General features: G+C 32.7%; 9 protein-coding genes and 3 pseudogenes across 12 annotated transcripts, besides 3 other annotated features; 7 read left to right on the forward strand and 5 right to left on the reverse strand.

Moving 5' to 3' along the window:
* Positions 1-490: 490 nt before the first annotated feature.
* Positions 491-6872: a mobile genetic element.
* On the forward strand, positions 1780-2271 carry TVAGG3_0690420 (annotated as a pseudogene). The gene has a single exon. A coding segment is annotated over exon 1 (492 nt).
* Positions 2558-3082, reverse strand: TVAGG3_0690430 (uncharacterized protein; the record flags this gene model as incomplete). The annotated part of the gene is made up of 1 exon (XM_051243029.1): positions 2558-3082. A coding segment is annotated over one exon (525 nt), but the record flags the coding sequence as incomplete, so codon positions are not given.
* Positions 3108-3509, forward strand: TVAGG3_0690440 (uncharacterized protein; the record flags this gene model as incomplete). Its single annotated transcript, XM_051243030.1, has 1 exon — positions 3108-3509. One exon carries the CDS (start codon positions 3108-3110, stop codon positions 3507-3509), a length of 402 nt encoding a protein of 133 aa, XP_051089617.1.
* On the reverse strand, positions 3506-4129 carry TVAGG3_0690450 (protein of unknown function, DUF4106 family; the record flags this gene model as incomplete). Its single annotated transcript, XM_051243031.1, has 1 exon — positions 3506-4129. One exon carries the CDS (start codon positions 4127-4129, stop codon positions 3506-3508), a length of 624 nt encoding a protein of 207 aa, XP_051089618.1.
* On the forward strand, positions 4524-5290 carry TVAGG3_0690460 (annotated as a pseudogene). Its single transcript has one exon. A coding segment is annotated over exon 1 (767 nt).
* Positions 5514-6040, forward strand: TVAGG3_0690470 (annotated as a pseudogene). Its single transcript has one exon. A coding segment is annotated over exon 1 (527 nt).
* TVAGG3_0690480 (uncharacterized protein) lies at positions 6185-6619 on the reverse strand (the record flags this gene model as incomplete). Its single annotated transcript, XM_001284309.2, has 1 exon — positions 6185-6619. One exon carries the CDS (start codon positions 6617-6619, stop codon positions 6185-6187), a length of 435 nt encoding a protein of 144 aa, XP_001284310.2.
* A 1649-nt stretch (positions 6873-8521) lies between the features above and the next one.
* Positions 8522-9525: a mobile genetic element.
* A 4449-nt stretch (positions 9526-13974) lies between these two features.
* Positions 13975-20353: a mobile genetic element.
* TVAGG3_0690510 (uncharacterized protein) lies at positions 15546-15758 on the forward strand (the record flags this gene model as incomplete). Its single annotated transcript, XM_051243032.1, has 1 exon — positions 15546-15758. The coding sequence occupies one exon, from the start codon at positions 15546-15548 to the stop codon at positions 15756-15758; it is 213 nt and encodes a 70-aa protein (XP_051089619.1).
* Positions 15955-16569, reverse strand: TVAGG3_0690520 (uncharacterized protein; the record flags this gene model as incomplete). The annotated part of the gene is made up of 1 exon (XM_051243033.1): positions 15955-16569. One exon carries the CDS (start codon positions 16567-16569, stop codon positions 15955-15957), a length of 615 nt encoding a protein of 204 aa, XP_051089620.1.
* On the forward strand, positions 17846-18591 carry TVAGG3_0690530 (uncharacterized protein; the record flags this gene model as incomplete). Its single annotated transcript, XM_051243034.1, has 1 exon — positions 17846-18591. A coding segment is annotated over one exon (746 nt), but the record flags the coding sequence as incomplete, so codon positions are not given.
* On the forward strand, positions 19094-19531 carry TVAGG3_0690540 (protein of unknown function, DUF4107 family; the record flags this gene model as incomplete). The annotated part of the gene is made up of 1 exon (XM_001280390.1): positions 19094-19531. The coding sequence occupies one exon, from the start codon at positions 19094-19096 to the stop codon at positions 19529-19531; it is 438 nt and encodes a 145-aa protein (XP_001280391.1).
* On the reverse strand, positions 19677-20111 carry TVAGG3_0690550 (uncharacterized protein; the record flags this gene model as incomplete). Its single annotated transcript, XM_001280389.2, has 1 exon — positions 19677-20111. The coding sequence occupies one exon, from the start codon at positions 20109-20111 to the stop codon at positions 19677-19679; it is 435 nt and encodes a 144-aa protein (XP_001280390.2).
* Positions 20354-21307: the final 954 nt, after the last annotated feature.

Raw genomic sequence — 21307 nt, forward strand, 5'->3', positions numbered from 1 at the left:
AATAATTCAAGATTCTGCATTTAGTGAATTCACTAGTCTTCAAAGTATTACATTCGCAGAAGGTTCAGAATTAACTTATTTAGATAACATTTTTAGCGGTTCTTTTTTAATAACTTCATTTGAAATTCCGGAAAATGTTACAAAAGTCAACGGAAATGTTTTCTTTGGTACAGCGGTTAAAAATATTTCAATTCATCATAAAAACAAATATTTAATTCTCGTGGATGATACTATTTATTCTTCAAACAAAAGTATTTTATTTTGCTCATTTAAATATTCATCTGGAGAATATGAAATTCCAAATGATGTTATAACTTTAGGAGAAAGATGTTTTTATGGGTTAACCCTGAATAATATAATAATCCCAGAAAACGTGAAAAGAATCGAAGAATATGCTTTTGCACTTTGTTACGATTTAAATTCTGTAACAATTAAAGGAATTTTAGAATATATTGGCGATAAAATTTTTTATGATTGCTTTAATATGGAAACTATTTATTTCACTCTGTATAGTTGTCCATTCAGCGAAACTAACACCCGCATTCGCTAAGCTGAAAATGAAATTCAGTGGATCGAACTTAATTCCACCTTCTTTTTCAATTTCAACGAACTCACTAACATGAGATTTTAAGTATTCTTTCGTTAAAATTGTTTTCCCCGATGTTATGTCATTAACGAAACTATCACCGTCAAAAGTTAACGAATTCAATTTCGTCGTTGATGCTTTTATTTCATACACCGCTTTATTGATAGTTTTTGGCTCACCTTCTTTAGAAGCATATGAAACATTAATGAATGAATTATATGTATTCGTGAATGAATTAAAATCAATGATTTTCATTAATGACGCCTTTAATGATTCATTTACTGTCGAATCCCTTAAAGTAATTAATGAACTGTCATTTATGAAAGGTACACTGCAAATCGTCGAGTTTGGATCAAATGCTGTAGTTGGTGCAGGAATATTAATGATATAAGTCATTAAATCATTAAGTGACGTAAATAATGTTGTTGTTTTTGATTTAATTTCTTTAGCATCTGTTATATACGGTAATTTTATTTCTGTAGTTTCTGAATTAAAGATATTCGCTAAAATGTTTTGTAAACTGTTTTGAACAGTGTAAACCGTTGAATCCGGAACTCTTACGATTTCACCGTCCTTAATAAAAGGCATTGCACATGGTGTAGTGCTTGGGTCAAATCTTTCGGGATTATAATTCAACATATATTCTAACGCTTCATATACAGACTTATATACTGTTGTGTCGTTCTTCATGACAACTTCACCATTTACAATGAATGGCATAGTACATGGAGTTAAAATAGGGTCAAACTTTTCATAGTCCTTCCATGTTATGTATTTCTCGGTATTTCCATCAGAAATAACAATATATTTGTCAGTAAGTGTGAGAGAGTATTGACCAAAATATAAACGTTTAGCTCTGTCAGCTTCATACGCATATGCAGCAATAGTCATATTTTAATGAGAATAAAATGTTGTTCTATTTGCAAAGTACAGACCCAAACGAATACGGGACAGTAAAGCTACAAACAAACTTAGGTCTTCAGAATGAGCCACTTGCATTCAGAATGGTTGACTTTAATACTATTGCTTCATTCGTTATAACTGACGAAACAGATTTCATGGAGCTTGAAATAGATGGAAAGAAGCACGAAATAAGATTTCACAATAATGTAGAATATAAGATGGAAACATTAGCTGGAGTGTTAAATGCTCTCATAAATACTACAATAAACAAGGATAACGAAGAAAACTTAATGAATGTTAAACTTATTGCAGGAGTTTTGAAGTTCAGTTATGCGAAGGAGTTTAAGATACCAAGAATGAGTCATAGAGTACAACTTCTTTTGGGAGCATACCATATGACATTTCCTTTGAAAAGTGTTGACAAAACGATTGAGATGAAATCTGTTCCATACATATGTTATGGTAATTGTTTGTACATTGAGTCAAAAATAGCTAATGTCACAGGTATTTCAGGAGTTAATAGTAAAGGTTCAGTAGAATAGAAATCCTTCTGTTATGCAGTCAATTCAATGTTCATTCCAAACGTTCCTGTCATAGCAACTCATTTAGGTAAATGGGTTCGCATTAGTCCTCATAATTTGAAAGACATGCAATTCAGACTTGTTGACTTTCAAGGAGAGCCTGTAGAACTGAAGGCACCAGTGCGAATGACTGTTGAAGTTGACTTTTTAGAAAATATTAAATGCAACAGCTTACAAGAGAACTCAGAGCTAAAAATATAAAGTATGAATGTTATGTATTAGGTCATGAACTTTGGTTGTTGCTGTTTGATGAAACAAATGAGTTAGTTATGTCAGTCAAGAGAACAGAAAAATATTGTGTTAGTGAAAACTGCACCAAGTCAATAAGATTAGGTTTGCATTATGAAGATGAGTTCGATACTGTTGAAGAAGTTTTGGATAGATACTATAAGTTGCTTTAATTTACTAAAACATATTTCAAACAAAGCTTATAGTAAGTAGATAGTTTTGTATACTCGTTCGAATATTTATACTTAAACTCAACTCCTGTAGTTCCTGGTGTTTCAATGATGCGGATGTTACCTATTTTCATGAATATTGGCGTTTGACCACAGCATTCGATTTCAGGGTCGAGATAGTCAATGACACATTGCTTTCCTGTTATTCGTGATATAACATTTTCAAGGTCCTCCTTTGTTAGAATTATTTGGTTCTTACTTATAAGATTTATCAAAAGCTTCTTATCGTCTTTGAGTAAAATTGTTTGGTATAACTGAAGAAGGTAATGGTCTACGTTATCTGAAGGATTTGTTTGAACATTTATGTAAGGGTTGTCGTTGGCTTCTCTTGAAAGAATTTGGTCCAGTGGTGGATACTCTAACTTAACATCTGATGTAGCGTTAGCGTTTGAAGCTGTGTTTAAATTCACGGATTTCAGCTCTGGTTCTTTTTCTTTCAAACACTCCGAACTATAGTTCTTTATGACAATATTGTTTGTCGTTCGTGAGTCAACATTTGATGTTGGTTCAATTGGAACATTAACGGCACCAGCTAAGATGGATTTGCTTCTCATTTCATATAGAATAAAAACCTTTTATATGTATGAAATGAACAATATACTCGACAAGGGTTTGAATGTAAAGCTAACGAATGAAAATATTGTTGAATTCACTGAGACAGGAGCTGTGTATAAAGATGTAGAACTACTGAACAAAAGAGCAAAGGGAAGAAGCAGGAATATGAACAAAGGGTGGAAGCCTATAAAAATTTATGTCAATGATGGCTCAGGAGGTTCAAACATAAAGTATGCAGAAAGTTATAGAGTTTATGCTCTCAAAGGTGAAAAGCCTTCATTTAAGAACAGCTATTCTAACGCATATCCTCAAAAGCTAACGGATGGGGAAGTGGATGATATGAATGACAGCAAAAATATTAACAGAAATGGCGACAGAGATGCATGGAATTTGTTTACCATCAGTCAATTAAAGCATAAGATTTAAAACAATGTTGGTCGTTCCCATGGAATATTTTTGACTTTAATGGTATTAGTCATGATATGAATCTCAAGGTATGAACGAGGAGAGATGAGAGACTTATATGCTTCCCAAATTTCTTCAAAAGGTAATGTTATACCTGACTGTTTCCAAATGAGTTCAATATCATAACGTGAGAAACCTTGAAAGATAACGAAGTCAGTTATGAGACGTTTTATGTTTAAAGCAAGAAAACGCCATGTTTGCATAAGTATTGCTACAGTTAAGTGGTAATGTCTGACTTTAGTTATGATGTTAGCTAATGGTGAGTCAGGCTTTGACACTAAACCTTTACCAGCGAAATCATCACAAACTAATAAAGTGTTTGATGGATATTTTTTGAAGGGGTATTTTGAAAGTTTTGACAGAATGTAGTTTGTAAGTCGTTTCATATCGTAAACTCCTGAGTATTGACGTAAGTGGTGTTTGTCAATAATTCTTTCCATCTCCTCAGAAGTCTTTTGCATTCCTGACTGTATAAATTCAACGATGGCATAATATTTCCTCTTACGTCGAATGTAACGTTGAAGAAATTCAATGAGTTCACTGTCTGGAACTTTAACGACAGAGGCTTGAACTTTTGACATAAATGTTTTCGCTGTTGAGTCCATAGAGTCTGAAGTTGCTGATATAATGATTTGGTCATAGTAAGAGTCGTTTCCTAAACGTTCTGTTATGAGTATATGACGAATGAGGTTGAATGTCTTTCCTGACCCATCTTTCCACAATAGAAATAAACACCATTTGAACAGAACTCATAGTCCTTACTGAAAGGAAGAATGAGAGAAGAGTTAAGTTTGTCTGTAGTTTCATTCATGTCTTCATCTACGTCATGTATTAAATGCTTCATTTTATCTCCATTAAAAATGCAAGTCAGAAATATTCAGAACATAGCACCGAGTCTAACTGACAAGAGTATAAAGATATACTATGAACATGTTATGATGAAACCAACCAAAATTCAAGAAAGTCAGTATACTTATGAATATCCAAGACACTGGGTAGAGTATGTAGGAGGTGAGAAAGCTATTGAAATCAGACAGGTTCGAAGTATTCCAGCAGGAAGAACAATATTATTGAAGAACTTTAATGTTTTGAGATATAATGATGAAACAAAGAAGCAAGATAGTTTCCCTGTTGCTGTGTATGTGAACTTAGATACAGGAGATGACATGAAAGTTTTTAATACAAAGCTTCAAACGGTAGTGAGAGAACAACTGACTGCGGAAGGACATCCATTACCTTCAGAAGTTACCATAGCATATAATTTTGAAACAAACTCAATAGATTTTAAAGTCATCTCTGCAAAGAAGTCAGGATTTACATTTAATGAAGCAGATGTATATTCGAATGAAAACTTCAAAGCTATTGCATGGTTAGATAATGACGATTGCTTTAAGAAAATATTTAAATACAGTGACTCAACAATGTCAATAGATGACCTTCGTGGAATGTTACCATCGACGTTTACAGTAGAAGGTTCAGCAGGATTGCTTACAAGTTTTTCAATTGGTGGTATTTGGTCTCGTGAGAACATTGTTATAAAATCCAGTATAAGTGAATTTGCTGAAGAATCTATATTATGTCTTTCAAACTACATGTATTCGCCGCCGAAGCATTATAGTATAACAAACTTTGTCAGTAAGTTTAACATAAGACTTGTCGAACCTTCTTCAATGAAAGATGTTGTGCTACCTAAAGATGGAAAGGATGGACTCATTATTGAGATGATTTTAATTGCATATTAAATGAGCTTGTTCTTGAAGGTCATTCATGATGAAATAACTGTTGTAGAAGATGTTAGCAATTGTTCAGACATTTTATTGAATAGATGAGATAAGAAAGAAGTTAGATAGACCGCAAAGCGGTGAGGGCGAAGCCCGTGAGAATGTTTATGTTTCATTGACTTTCTCCAGTAACGAGAACTTTTATGAGATAATATTGAAGAGAGATGATTTTAATATGGTGTAAATGGTAGCTTGGGCAGCTTTAGGCGCAATGGGAACAAAAGCATTAGCATTTGGAGCAAAAGCACTTGGAGCTTATGACGCAGTAAATAAAATGAGTGGAGGAAGGGTTTCGAAGACATTAGATGCAAATAAAGGAAGATTGGAGGCTGGGTTGCAAAGAAGTTAAGATTAAATAAAATAGGGCTCATAAATAAAGCATCCAATTTGGTTGCGACTGAGTCAGAAAATGCTTTAGGAAAGGACGATGAGTTTGCAAAACACGCAAAAGACTTTAATGACCAGATGAAAGGTGAAACAATGCATTTAAATAGATTCGATGGAACTAAAGAAAATGTTTCTTCTCCACCAGTAGTTCTTCCGTATGGTCCCTATGGAATGTATGGAAACCCTTACGAAAGACCATTTGACCCATTGACTGGTGGAAGTAACTGGTATCATTACGGCCGAAGAAGAAAGACAGTCAAGTTGGAGACAGACGTGAAGAAAGCAACTAAAAAGAAACCAAGGAAGAGAGTTATAAAGCAATGAATTCAACAGGGTGAAAAAAGAGGTGAAAAAAGAGGTGAATCTCACCACTTCACCTAAATTTATTTTTGTGCTATGTTTTCATACGTGTGAGGGTGGTGATATCATTTATTTTTATATAAATGACAGAACAAAAATAAAGCATATCTACTCAACAGGAATGAGACCCTTACTGACTATGTATTCGTTTAATGCTTGATGAAAACAATGGTACATATTATCGTATGGGTATACACAACGTCTGTTTCCATCGTCGTCGTATATGTAGAGCTCAAATCCAGTCCAACCTTCTTTTGTACAATATGTAGCTTTATTTAAGTATGCATTTATGTAGATAAGGCAATTTTCTTCATCGCTCCAGAAATAATTTTTGTTCTTTGTTGAAATAGTTTTCGTTCCTCTGCGACCATAAGGAATGTATGCAATGAACCTTGCGTCATATGGGATTGTAATATATTCAGGGTTTCTTTCATCGTCAATGGGTCTGTCTTTGTTAAAATGCATGTTCCTCAGTTTTACTTGAGTTTTAAACAGCTCACGGAAACGTTCTGGGAAAGAGTCATAGTAAATGTAGTCAGACATGTCTTTGTAATGAAATAAAAAATTTAAAAAATAAAAATAAGGTTATTTTTATTTAGTGAGGACGGTAGTGAATTCGTTAGTGAATTCGTTAGTGAAGTCGTTAGTGGTTGGTGGCTTTGTAAATATTTAAGGTTAAGTTGGTGTTATGGTTGTGTTGTAAAATATACGTTAACGGTTTTGTAAAGTGTCAGATTGACATATCTTCAGTAAGATGGCGCGCAGTGCCACAGTACTGAAGATAGTCATACTAACTTTGTTCAAGACGTGGTTAAGGCAACGAATGTACACGGTTTGTAAGCCAGGGAAAAGGGCTCCTTCTGGCCTCCAGTGGCAGAGTCCTTTAACCTGGGCTGGCAAACCATCTCCGACTACTCCAGCTACGTGGTTTTTATTAACGTTAAGAGAATCAAACCATGTATGGTAGTCCTCGTATGTCCAATTAGTCGAAATTGTTGTGTCGAAGAATTGGTGGCGATCTGTTTTGCCTGGATTGCACACACAAGAGAATAGACTATGACAGCTGCTGTGTGTTCCGCAGTCCAGGGAAATTGAGAAGATGCGGAATTCCTCGCAGAACTTTAGGCCCCGAGAGGAGTCTGTTTTGCCTAAAGTAATCAATGCCTCTCTGACACCGCGCCGTGTGAACTCAATGTCTGGGATTGTAAAGTTGATGCCCTGTTCGCGATTGACTTTATTTTTAAGCCATTTGGCGAAGCTCTCTAGGAAGCTTTTAAATGCTGGCTTCATTGTGGCATAAAGGCTTATATCTAGGCTCGCAATAAGCCTGGCAATGATCTCTTCTAACGAAGGATCATTACCAGAGCCAACTGCTTGCTGAGTATTCTCAACTTGGTGCTCGCAGGAACGTAGTTGGGCATTGGGAGTAAAAATTTGCACTTATGATCTTTAAAATCATTTTTCCTGCTTTTTTTAATGCATCGCACGAACTGCCCTTGAACTAATGTTTCACTACATTCGGCACAGTATGTAAAGAGCCTTCCTTTGTCTGATTGATTAGGCTCATTCTCATAATAGCCGATCGTAGTGAAACATTTTTTCCACACTTTGTTTCCAATTTTTCAGGAGTTGGTGGATATTTCGTCTTCTTAAATGGAATCCACTCATCATATACATGAGGATCCCATGCAGTCATAATAAAAATAAAGCTTTTTGAATATATTCAATTTTTAAATGATATTTTCACGGGTTAAATATAAAATAAAGAATAAGATGTAAATTATTAAAATATTTAATTTTAAATTTTGAACCTGTGATAAATATTTTTTTGCATTGTTATTAATAATGAAAAATAAAGCTTATTTCAATGAAAATTGTTCTGCAAATTTATTTCACTTTTGACCTCACTTTTTCCGTAATTCAATTTTTTACTTTTAATATTTTAGATCTTCATAATATCATTTGAAAAATTAACCATATAAAAAAATCAAGTTATCAATTCACTTTTTCCGTAATTCAAAAATCAAAAATATAAATAATATATCTTTTTATCAAATATTATTATTATATTCTATGAAAAATGAGGTCCGGAAATTTTGCGGATTCCCGTAACTCAATTTTACGGAAAAAGTGCAGTAAACTATTCAAAATACGGAAAAATTGGTGTAAACTAATGATTTTACGGTAAAATCACGGAAAGTCCCGGAAGAATATATGTGCCTATATGAAATTATACAAAAATGAATCAAACGCATTTTAAAAGATTGTTCTTGTATTATAAATGCTATTCGCAGATTTATTAGTTGAAGAAAATTACCAAATTTTTGCCGATTTACAAAAAATGATTTACAAAGCATATTTTTATAAGGCTTTAAAAATCTTTAAAATGTGACCGGTGACGGAAATCCATGGTAACCAACCGCGGTTCCCGTTTGGAATGCCATAGATTGGCCTAAGTATTTCTTAATAGAATGTGAAATAAAGTAAAATTAACTATATTCAAAATGGAAAAAAATCCAAAAAAATTTTGAAAAAAAGAATTTCATGATAAAAAGCATAAATTTTGCATCAGAAAATTAAATTCAGGTATTTTTTTGAAATAGAAAGAGTCCTAAAATTAGTTAAAAATCATTTTTTATTCAAAAGAAACGCTATTTTTAAGGAATTGAAAAGAATTTTATTTAATAATATTTTATTTATAGAATTTGCATATATCATATGCATAGACATATTGAATTGTAAACCTGAGAACACTAATTACATTAACTTGTCGTTCAAATTATTGCATCGAGAAAAAAGTGCTATAAATTTACTCAATTAGTTTACAAACGTAAATATTTGGCATAAACTTTACGTTTGTAAACTAATTTGGTAAACTCGTAGTTCAAATTATTGCATCGAGAAAAAAAGTGCTATAAATTTACTCAATTAGTTTACAAACGTAAATGTTTGACATAAACTTTACGTTTGTAAACCAATTTGATTAAATTTAGTTAAATTTTAGTTCGAATGCAAGTTTTCTCGGTAAATCATTTTTTAGACCTCAAATGAGATGTATGATCATATGAGTCACATATGATTTAATCCGAATATGTGTGAGAATTGAGTTTAAAACGAAGTTTATTTTTTGGACTATATTTCGCCATTTTAAAATGTGTAATAATGATATAATTCGCATGAAATTGAAAAATATTGACTGGATGTGTAATGGTTTTATAATTGCAATGTTGATTTGATCGAATTTAAATGAATATATAACGCGATGAAATTTCGAATTGCTCAAATGTCTGTAATTCATATATGGTGCACATATTAATATTACATTTCGTTGATATTTACCACATAAACCTTTAAATATTAAGTCATTTTAAAGTTATATGCGATTTAGTTTCAAAATGCACGTTTAGAAAAAGACGATAACGATTAAATTACAAAATCGATAACGACCCGAAAAAAATTGAATGCACTTTCAAAAAAATTTCAAAAGGTAAAAGTTGGCTTTTTATACTTGGTATATGCACTTAATATATGATAAATATTCATTTTAATTTCAATACTTCCTAAATTGTTCTAAAATCAGTCTGGTGGGATTAATTTGTCTGCCATGTCAAATTTTCAAAAAAGTATGCAAATAAAAGAGTATACGAATAACATATTTAAAACAGAAAAAAGAGTCTAGTTTTGGATAGTGTAATTCGATTTCTTGGAAATTTTTTGAAAGAGTATTCAATTTTTTCTCATAAAATTTAGGGCGTATGGATATTTAAAAAAAATATTTTCTTCATTTTTAAGATGGGTAAAACATCTAAGTTACACACTCGCATTGTCATGGTCAATGACGTTCGAAATGGTCAAGTTTCAGGAACTATATACTGCATTGGAAAGAATGGAATGTCGATTCTTACTACAAAATTCGATTCTTTCAGAGGGCATTTGAAACAAACAGCAGAGCCAATCGGAATGGAGTATCATGAAGTAGAAAGGAACATCTTACGGTGCTCATGGAATCCTCAATCTTCAGAAATACAACTTCTTGAAGATAATGGAGTGAGAGTTGAAGATCAACCTGTAAACACTAGAACAGAGACACAACGCTATGATCAAGATACTCAATTACTTTCAGATCTTACAACTCCTCCCAATAGAGTAAATTCTCAACCTACTTCTAATGATACCAGCTATGGATTCCCTGACTTCTTAGATCCACAAGATGACCAATTCATATTTAATAATAGTAATATCGATATCCAAATTGCTGATGATTTTCTCTTAAATTATTAATACTTTTTACTTTCAATTTTTGCAAGTAAAAGAAACTATATATTGACCAATATTTCATTCATCACAAAAATAAGATTCATGAATATTTTAATCTCACAAAAGTATTACATATTGTTATATTCTATAAATATCTTTGTTAAATTCTAATATTTGAAGAATTATTGCTTCTAATCGGCCTTGTCTACACCAACTTCAGCACATGATTCTTTTAAAAAGCTTTGAGCTTGATTATTTGCTCAAATTTTAAATTCTCTTTTATGAGATTTATTGGAATTATTCAGCTTCTCTTAATCTGCTGAAAATTACTGGTTTCGATATCAAATAGTTAACAACATTTTTTTTCAAAGAGATAATTGATGCTTTTTCTTTTTGCAAAAAGATCAATTGCTCTTTTCCATTATAACCAGAACCAGTTAATTTTGCAGCCATCAGACAATATTAATGTAAAATTTAGTGGTATTCGATCGAAAAAATTTCCTTTCCAATATAATTTGAATTTTGGCAACGCAATATGCCAAAGTAATACATCGAATAGTATTAGGTCGTCATTTGGACAAAATATTCTCGGTGATTTCAGAACTAAAACCATAGAAAACATTAATTTTTTAGAAGATCAAGAATTTTCTTGCAGATGCTTCCATACTTTATCAGAAGAACAAGCTGAAATACTCAATTACCTATCCGAAAACGATTATCTTCTTTATTTTCAGTTGAAAAATTTCAAAATGAAACAAGGATTTCATATTTCTGAAGGAAGATACTTCCTTACTAAATACAAATTTGATATACAATACGCAACGGAAGTGAAATCAAATGTAGTTCATTATAAAATCATTGATATTGTTCCAAGTCAAGAAATTGGACACCAAACTTCTTATAGTGATAATGTATGCACAGAATTACAAACACCTCCCATTATCAAAGAAGGAACAAATGTTAGTTTAACTTATCAATTCACTTTTACAGAAACAAAGCTTTATCCACCTTCAACAATGCAAGCCAACATTCGCATTATCATCCCTTAAGTTACAATTACTTATTAATATTGCAATTTTAGCATTTTGTTATATTTCACACCAAAGTACTCAAATTCATTTGGTCCATTAGAAGAACAAACAGACGATAGTGTTTGGTATTATTTACGTGGTGATTTGTTCAGAATGCCACAAAATATTTCGATTTTATGCACATTTTGCGGGATTCACAATTAATGGCGTTTTTTGACAGTTTATGAAATGGCACTGAAATTTCTCTTTCTTACTGATGATAAGAATAATTTCGATATAAAATACAATAATGAAAAATTTACTAGGTATACCGAGGAGTTTTCTACAAATTTTGTTGTTGATGGTTACGAAAAATACATTTTAGGAAAGGAAAATGGAAAAACAACATTCAAGAATTGATATTTCGAAACAATATTTCCTAATGAAACTTATCCTTATACTGCTTATTTAGTAAAAAACGAAGACCGTCAAAATCACAAAATTGATATTTACACTGAATTTTGTTTAAATGTTGATCGTGCAGTCACCTATAACATTGAAGGCGATAACGGTATCAAGATTGAACTTAACAAAAAAGGTGATATTACATTTTATATAGAGACAAACAAGTTAAAAATGTCTCTACTTATTGGTATGGATCTTATAATTCAAATTATAGATATTGGTATACAGAAGGATCCACTCAGAAAATATATAGATTTGGGGAGTATCATTATAATTATCATTACACACCATTTATAGATGTCTCGGGAGATTTACATATACATGGAAAGATATTACTATCACACCAAGTGAAACTATTATATTCAATATTTTAATTTCTCTCTATTCTGTAGAAATTCTCCACCCTCCTGTTATTACTAATATTTCAATTCCAAACATTTTCAATACAGGATCTAAAATATTTAATGTTGCTATGAATGTTACAGATGTTGATAAAAATTCAAATTATTCAATCTTTTATTGCTTTGATAATTGTGTTTCAAAAAATGAAACAAAAGCATATCAATCAAATGGTTGGATAACAGAAAAGATAGTGATCCCATTTAACGAAGGAAATCATTCAATATCAATCTGGGCTAGAGATTATACAGGTCTTTCTTCTCAAGTATTTACAGGAAACTTCATTGTGGTAAACAATTCTCAAACGAAAGATTGGGGTAACTTGAATCTGCATAAATCAATGCTTAGAGTTAAACGCAGAAATAATTTTGATACGTTGCATTTTATTTGAGCTCCTTTATCAATAAAATTTCCAGACATGAATATGAACATTATTACAAGTCACCCACATGAATGATCTCAGAATTGCGTCCAGTATCATCAACATACTCTCTTCTCAAAGCTCAAATCGTTTTAATTATTGAATTCAGAAATATAAAGATATGAAATTTACATAAATGGGATCTTCTATTTTTGATTCTGATAAAAATCCCAACATTATGCATTTTTTTCTCATTGATTCAAATATTCAAAATAGCTAGCACTATATGCATATTTGTTTCATATATTATAAATTGTTTATTTTTTCATATTTTTCAAAAAAATTTTAAATGCCAACTAAAATATCGAAATAAATTACTAAAATAAATTTGTAAAATGGTGATTACTTATGGGAAAGCAAGCTGTTTCAAAATATATTTGCCGATTTTTTTTTGATAAATTTTGACATGCGAAATTCTAAAAAAATATTTGCATTGATGCTTGATGAATATGCTCTTTTTGGCAGTTATTTACAAGGATATTGATCCAAGCTGCTATTCAGCCGATGGTAAAAACCTTACTAGTGTTAACGATACTTCTTCATATCTTAGAATTTCAGCAAAATGTGAAATAGTAGAATATAGTTGTTTCTATGGACTAAAGTCGTTAATTTCATTTACTTTTGAAGAAAAACCTAATTTAACATTAATTGGTCCAAATGGTTTTGGTTTTTGCGATCACCTTACAAAAATTGATTTATCTTTTTGTCATAAATTGAAAATCATATCAGCATATGCGTTTTATTTTTGTGATGCAGTTGAAGAGATTCTTTTACCAGAAGGACTTTTAGAAATTCATGGAATTGCTTTTGGATTTATTGATAAAGTAAAGTGTATAACAATTCCAGCTTCTGTGAAAATAATTCAAGATTCTGCATTTAGTGAATTCACTAGTCTTCAAAGTATTACATTCGCAGAAGGTTCAGAATTAACTTATTTAGATAACATTTTTAGCGGTTCTTTTTTAATAACTTCATTTGAAATTCCGGAAAATGTTACAAAAGTCAACGGAAATGTTTTCTTTGGTACAGCGGTTAAAAATATTTCAATTCATCATAAAAACAAATATTTAATTCTCGTGGATGATACTATTTATTCTTCAAACAAAAGTATTTTATTTTGCTCATTTAAATATTCATCTGGAGAATATGAAATTCCAAATGATGTTATAACTTTAGGAGAAAGATGTTTTTATGGGTTAACCCTGAATAATATAATAATCCCAGAAAACGTGAAAAGAATCGAAGAATATGCTTTTGCACTTTGTTACGATTTAAATTCTGTAACAATTAAAGGAATTTTAGAATATATTGGCGATAAAATTTTTTATGATTGCTTTAATATGGAAACTATTTATTTCACTCTGTATAGTTGTCCATTCAGCGAAACTAACACCCGCATTCGCTAAGCTGAAAATGAAATTCAGTGGATCGAACTTAATTCCACCTTCTTTTTCAATTTCAACGAACTCACTAACATGAGATTTTAAGTATTCTTTCGTTAAAATTGTTTTCCCCGATGTTATGTCATTAACGAAACTATCACCGTCAAAAGTTAACGAATTCAATTTCGTCGTTGATGCTTTTATTTCATACACCGCTTTATTGATAGTTTTTGGCTCACCTTCTTTAGAAGCATATGAAACATTAATGAATGAATTATATGTATTCGTGAATGAATTAAAATCAATGATTTTCATTAATGACGCCTTTAATGATTCATTTACTGTCGAATCCCTTAAAGTAATTAATGAACTGTCATTTATGAAAGGTACACTGCAAATCGTCGAGTTTGGATCAAATGCTGTAGTTGGTGCAGGAATATTAATGATATAAGTCATTAAATCATTAAGTGACGTAAATAATGTTGTTGTTTTTGATTTAATTTCTTTAGCATCTGTTATATACGGTAATTTTATTTCTGTAGTTTCTGAATTAAAGATATTCGCTAAAATGTTTTGTAAACTGTTTTGAACAGCTGTGTAAACCGTTGAATCCGGAACTCTTACGATTTCACCGTCCTTAATAAAAGGCATTGCACATGGTGTAGTGCTTGGGTCAAATCTTTCGGGATTATAATTCAACATATATTCTAACGCTTCATATACAGACTTATATACTGTTGTGTCGTTCTTCATGACAACTTCACCATTTACAATGAATGGCATAGTACATGGAGTTAAAATAGGGTCAAACTTTTCATAGTCCTTCCATGTTATGTATTTCTCGGTATTTCCATCAGAAATAACAATATATTTGTCAGTAAGTGTGAGAGAGTATTGACCAAAATATAAACGTTTAGCTCTGTCAGCTTCATACGCATATGCAGCAATAGTCATATTTTAATGAGAATAAAATGTTGTTCTATTTGCAAAGTACAGACCCAAACGAATACGGGACAGTAAAGCTACAAACAAACTTAGGTCTTCAGAATGAGCCACTTGCATTCAGAATGGTTGACTTTAATACTATTGCTTCATTCGTTATAACTGACGAAACAGATTTCATGGAGCTTGAAATAGATGGAAAGAAGCACGAAATAAGATTTCACAATAATGTAGAATATAAGATGGAAACATTAGCTGGAGTGTTAAATGCTCTCATAAATACTACAATAAACAAGGATAACGAAGAAAACTTAATGAATGTTAAACTTATTGCAGGAGTTTTGAAGTTCAGTTATGCGAAGGAGTTTAAGATACCAAGAATGAGTCATAGAGTACAACTTCTTTTGGGAGCATACCATATGACATTTCCTTTGAAAAGTGTTGACAAAACGATTGAGATGAAATCTGTTCCATACATATGTTATGGTAATTGTTTGTACATTGAGTCAAAAATAGCTAATGTCACAGGTATTTCAGGAGTTAATAGTAAAGGTTCAGTAGAATAGAAATCCTTCTGTTATGCAGTCAATTCAATGTTCATTCCAAACGTTCCTGTCATAGCAACTCATTTAGGTAAATGGGTTCGCATTAGTCCTCATAATTTGAAAGACATGCAATTCAGACTTGTTGACTTTCAAGGAGAGCCTGTAGAACTGAAGGCACCAGTGCGAATGACTGTTGAAGTTGACTTTTTAGAAAATATTAAATGCAACAGCTTACAAGAGAACTCAGAGCTAAAAATATAAAGTATGAATGTTATGTATTAGGTCATGAACTTTGGTTGTTGCTGTTTGATGAAACAAATGAGTTAGTTATGTCAGTCAAGAGAACAGAAAAATATTGTGTTAGTGAAAACTGCACCAAGTCAATAAGATTAGGTTTGCATTATGAAGATGAGTTCGATACTGTTGAAGAAGTTTTGGATAGATACTATAAGTTGCTTTAATTTACTAAAACATATTTCAAACAAAGCTTATAGTAAGTAGATAGTTTTGTATACTCGTTCGAATATTTATACTTAAACTCAACTCCTGTAGTTCCTGGTGTTTCAATGATGCGGATGTTACCTATTTTCATGAATATTGGCGTTTGACCACAGCATTCGATTTCAGGGTCGAGATAGTCAATGACACATTGCTTTCCTGTTATTCGTGATATAACATTTTCAAGGTCCTCCTTTGTTAGAATTATTTGGTTCTTACTTATAAGATTTATCAAAAGCTTCTTATCGTCTTTGAGTAAAATTGTTTGGTATAACTGAAGAAGGTAATGGTCTACGTTATCTGAAGGATTTGTTTGAACATTTATGTAAGGGTTGTCGTTGGCTTCTCTTGAAAGAATTTGGTCCAGTGGTGGATACTCTAACTTAACATCTGATGTAGCGTTAGCGTTTGAAGCTGTGTTTAAATTCACGGATTTCAGCTCTGGTTCTTTTTCTTTCAAACACTCCGAACTATAGTTCTTTATGACAATATTGTTTGTCGTTCGTGAGTCAACATTTGATGTTGGTTCAATTGGAACATTAACGGCACCAGCTAAGATGGATTTGCTTCTCATTTCATATAGAATAAAAACCTTTTATATGTATGAAATGAACAATATACTCGACAAGGGTTTGAATGTAAAGCTAACGAATGAAAATATTGTTGAATTCACTGAGACAGGAGCTGTGTATAAAGATGTAGAACTACTGAACAAAAGAGCAAAGGGAAGAAGCAGGAATATGAACAAAGGGTGGAAGCCTATAAAAATTTATGTCAATGATGGCTCAGGAGGTTCAAACATAAAGTATGCAGAAAGTTATAGAGTTTATGCTCTCAAAGGTGAAAAGCCTTCATTTAAGAACAGCTATTCTAACGCATATCCTCAAAAGCTAACGGATGGGGAAGTGGATGATATGAATGACAGCAAAAATATTAACAGAAATGGCGACAGAGATGCATGGAATTTGTTTACCATCAGTCAATTAAAGCATAAGATTTAAAACAATGTTGGTCGTTCCCATGGAATATTTTTGACTTTAATGGTATTAGTCATGATATGAATCTCAAGGTATGAACGAGGAGAGATGAGAGACTTATATGCTTCCCAAATTTCTTCAAAAGGTAATGTTATACCTGACTGTTTCCAAATGAGTTCAATATCATAACGTGAGAAACCTTGAAAGATAACGAAGTCAGTTATGAGACGTTTTATGTTTAAAGCAAGAAAACGCCATGTTTGCATAAGTATTGCTACAGTTAAGTGGTAATGTCTGACTTTAGTTATGATGTTAGCTAATGGTGAGTCAGGCTTTGACACTAAACCTTTACCAGCGAAATCATCACAAACTAATAAAGTGTTTGATGGATATTTTTTGAAGGGGTATTTTGAAAGTTTTGACAGAATGTAGTTTGTAAGTCGTTTCATATCGTAAACTCCTGAGTATTGACGTAAGTGGTGTTTGTCAATAATTCTTTCCATCTCCTCAGAAGTCTTTTGCATTCCTGACTGTATAAATTCAACGATGGCATAATATTTCCTCTTACGTCGAATGTAACGTTGAAGAAATTCAATGAGTTCACTGTCTGGAACTTTAACGACAGAGGCTTGAACTTTTGACATAAATGTTTTCGCTGTTGAGTCCATAGAGTCTGAAGTTGCTGATATAATGATTTGGTCATAGTAAGAGTCGTTTCCTAAACGTTCTGTTATGAGTATATGACGAATGAGGTTGAATGTCTTTCCTGACCCCATCTTTCCACAATAGAAATAAACACCATTTGAACAGAACTCATAGTCCTTACTGAAAGGAAGAATGAGAGAAGAGTTAAGTTTGTCTGTAGTTTCATTCATGTCTTCATCTACATCATGTATTAAATGCTTCATTTTATCTCCATTAAAAATGCAAGTCAGAAATATTCAGAACATAGCACCGAGTCTAACTGACAAGAGTATAAAGATATACTATGAACATGTTATGATGAAACCAACCAAAATTCAAGAAAGTCAGTATACTTATGAATATCCAAGACACTGGGTAGAGTATGTAGGAGGTGAGAAAGCTATTGAAATCAGACAGGTTCGAAGTATTCCAGCAGGAAGAACAATATTATTGAAGAACTTTAATGTTTTGAGATATAATGATGAAACAAAGAAGCAAGATAGTTTCCCTGTTGCTGTGTATGTGAACTTAGATACAGGAGATGACATGAAAGTTTTTAATACAAAGCTTCAAACGGTAGTGAGAGAACAACTGACTGCGGAAGGACATCCATTACCTTCAGAAGTTACCATAGCATATAATTTTGAAACAAACTCAATAGATTTTAAAGTCATCTCTGCAAAGAAGTCAGGATTTACATTTAATGAAGCAGATGTATATTCGAATGAAAACTTCAAAGCTATTGCATGGTTAGATAATGACGATTGCTTTAAGAAAATATTTAAATACAGTGACTCAACAATGTCAATAGATGACCTTCGTGGAATGTTACCATCGACGTTTACAGTAGAAGGTTCAGCAGGATTGCTTACAAGTTTTTCAATTGGTGGTATTTGGTCTCGTGAGAACATTGTTATAAAATCCAGTATAAGTGAATTTGCTGAAGAATCTATATTATGTCTTTCAAACTACATGTATTCGCCGCCGAAGCATTATAGTATAACAAACTTTGTCAGTAAGTTTAACATAAGACTTGTCGAACCTTCTTCAATGAAAGATGTTGTGCTACCTAAAGATGGAAAGGATGGACTCATTATTGAGATGATTTTAATTGCATATTAAATGAGCTTGTTCTTGAAGGTCATTCATGATGAAATAACTGTTGTAGAAGATGTTAGCAATTGTTCAGACATTTTATTGAGAATAGATGAGATAAGAAAGAAGTTAGATAGACCGCAAAGCGGTGAGGGCGAAGCCCGTGAGAATGTTTATGTTTCATTGACTTTCTCCAGTAACGAGAACTTTTATGAGATAATATTGAAGAGAGATGATTTTAATATGGTGTAAATGGTAGCTTGGGCAGCTTTAGGCGCAATGGGAACAAAAGCATTAGCATTTGGAGCAAAAGCACTTGGAGCTTATGACGCAGTAAATAAAATGAGTGGAGGAAGGGTTTCGAAGACATTAGATGCAAATAAAGGGAAGATTGGAGGCTGGGTTGCAAAGAAGTTAAGATTAAATAAAATAGGGCTCATAAATAAAGCATCCAATTTGGTTGCGACTGAGTCAGAAAATGCTTTAGGAAAGGACGATGAGTTTGCAAAACACGCAAAAGACTTTAATGACCAGATGAAAGGTGAAACAATGCATTTAAATAGATTCGATGGAACTAAAGAAAATGTTTCTTCTCCACCAGTAGTTCTTCCGTATGGTCCCTATGGAATGTATGGAAACCCTTACGAAAGACCATTTGACCCATTGACTGGTGGAAGTAACTGGTATCATTACGGCCGAAGAAGAAAGACAGTCAAGTTGGAGACAGACGTGAAGAAAGCAACTAAAAAGAAACCAAGGAAGAGAGTTATAAAGCAATGAATTCAACAGGGTGAAAAAAGAGGTGAAAAAAGAGGTGAAATCTCACCACTTCACCTAAATTTATTTTTGTGCTATGTTTTCATACGTGTGAGGGTGGTGATATCATTTATTTTTATATAAATGACAGAACAAAAATAAAGCATATCTACTCAACAGGAATGAGACCCTTACTGACTATGTATTCGTTTAATGCTTGATGAAAACAATGGTACATATTATCGTATGGGTATACACAACGTCTGTTTCCATCGTCGTCGTATATGTAGAGCTCAAATCCAGTCCAACCTTCTTTTGTACAATATGTAGCTTTATTTAAGTATGCATTTATGTAGATAAGGCAATTTTCTTCATCGCTCCAGAAATAATTTTTGTTCTTTGTTGAAATAGTTTTCGTTCCTCTGCGACCATAAGGAATGTATGCAATGAACCTTGCGTCATATGGGATTGTAATATATTCAGGGTTTCTTTCATCGTCAATGGGTCTGTCTTTGTTAAAATGCATGTTCCTCAGTTTTACTTGAGTTTTAAACAGCTCACGGAAACGTTCTGGGAAAGAGTCATAGTAAATGTAGTCAGACATGTCTTTGTAATGAAATAAAAAATTTAAAAAAATAAAAATAAGGTTATTTTTATTTAGTGAGGACGGTAGTGAATTCGTTAGTGAAGTCGTTAGTGGTTGGTGGCTTTGTAAATATTTAAGGTTAAGTTGGTGTTATGGTTGTGTTGTAAAATATACGTTAACGGTTTTGTAAAGTGTCAGATTGACATATCTTCAGTAAGATGGCGCGCAGTGCCACAGTACTGAAGATAGTCATACTAACTTTGTTCAAGACGTGGTTAAGGCAACGAATGTACACGGTTTGTAAGCCAGGGAAAAGGGCTCCTTCTGGCCTCCAGTGGCAGAGTCCTTTAACCTGGGCTGGCAAACCATCTCCGACTACTCCAGCTACGTGGTTTTTATTAACGTTAAGAGAATCAAACCATGTATGGTAGTCCTCGTATGTCCAATTAGTCGAAATTGTTGTGTCGAAGAATTGGTGGCGATCTGTTTTGCCTGGATTGCACACACAAGAGAATAGACTATGAGCTGCTGTGTGTTCCGCAGTCCAGGGAAATTGAGAAGATGCGGAATTCCTCGCAGAACTTTAGGCCCCGAGAGGAGTCTGTTTTGCCTAAAGTAATCAATGCCTCTCTGACACCGCGCCGTGTGAACTCAATGTCTGGGATTGTAAAGTTGATGCCCTGTTCGCGATTGACTTTATTTTTAAGCCATTTGGCGAAGCTCTCTAGGAAGCTTTTAAATGCTGGCTTCATTGTGGCATAAAGGCTTATATCTAGGCTCGCAATAAGCCTGGCAATGATCTCTTCTAACGAAGGATCATTACCAGAGCCAACTGCTTGCTGAGTATTCTCAACTTGGTGCTCCGCAGGAACGTAGTTGGGCATTGGGAGTAAAAATTTGCACTTATGATCTTTAAAATCATTTTTCCTGCTTTTTTTAATGCATCGCACGAACTGCCCTTGAACTAATGTTTCACTACATTCGGCACAGTATGTAAAGAGCCTTCCTTTGTCTGATTGATTAGGCTCATTCTCATAATAGCCGATCGTAGTGAAACATTTTTTCCACACTTTGTTTCCAATTTTTCAGGAGTTGGTGGATATTTCGTCTTCTTAAATGGAATCCACTCATCATATACATGAGGATCCCATGCAGTCATAATAAAAATAAAGCTTTTTGAATATATTCAATTTTTAAATGATATTTTCACGGGT

The sequence above is a fragment of the Trichomonas vaginalis genome, chromosome III (assembly GCF_026262505.1).
Source record: "Trichomonas vaginalis G3 chromosome III, whole genome shotgun sequence".
Lineage (NCBI taxonomy): Eukaryota > Parabasalia > Trichomonadida > Trichomonadidae > Trichomonas > Trichomonas vaginalis.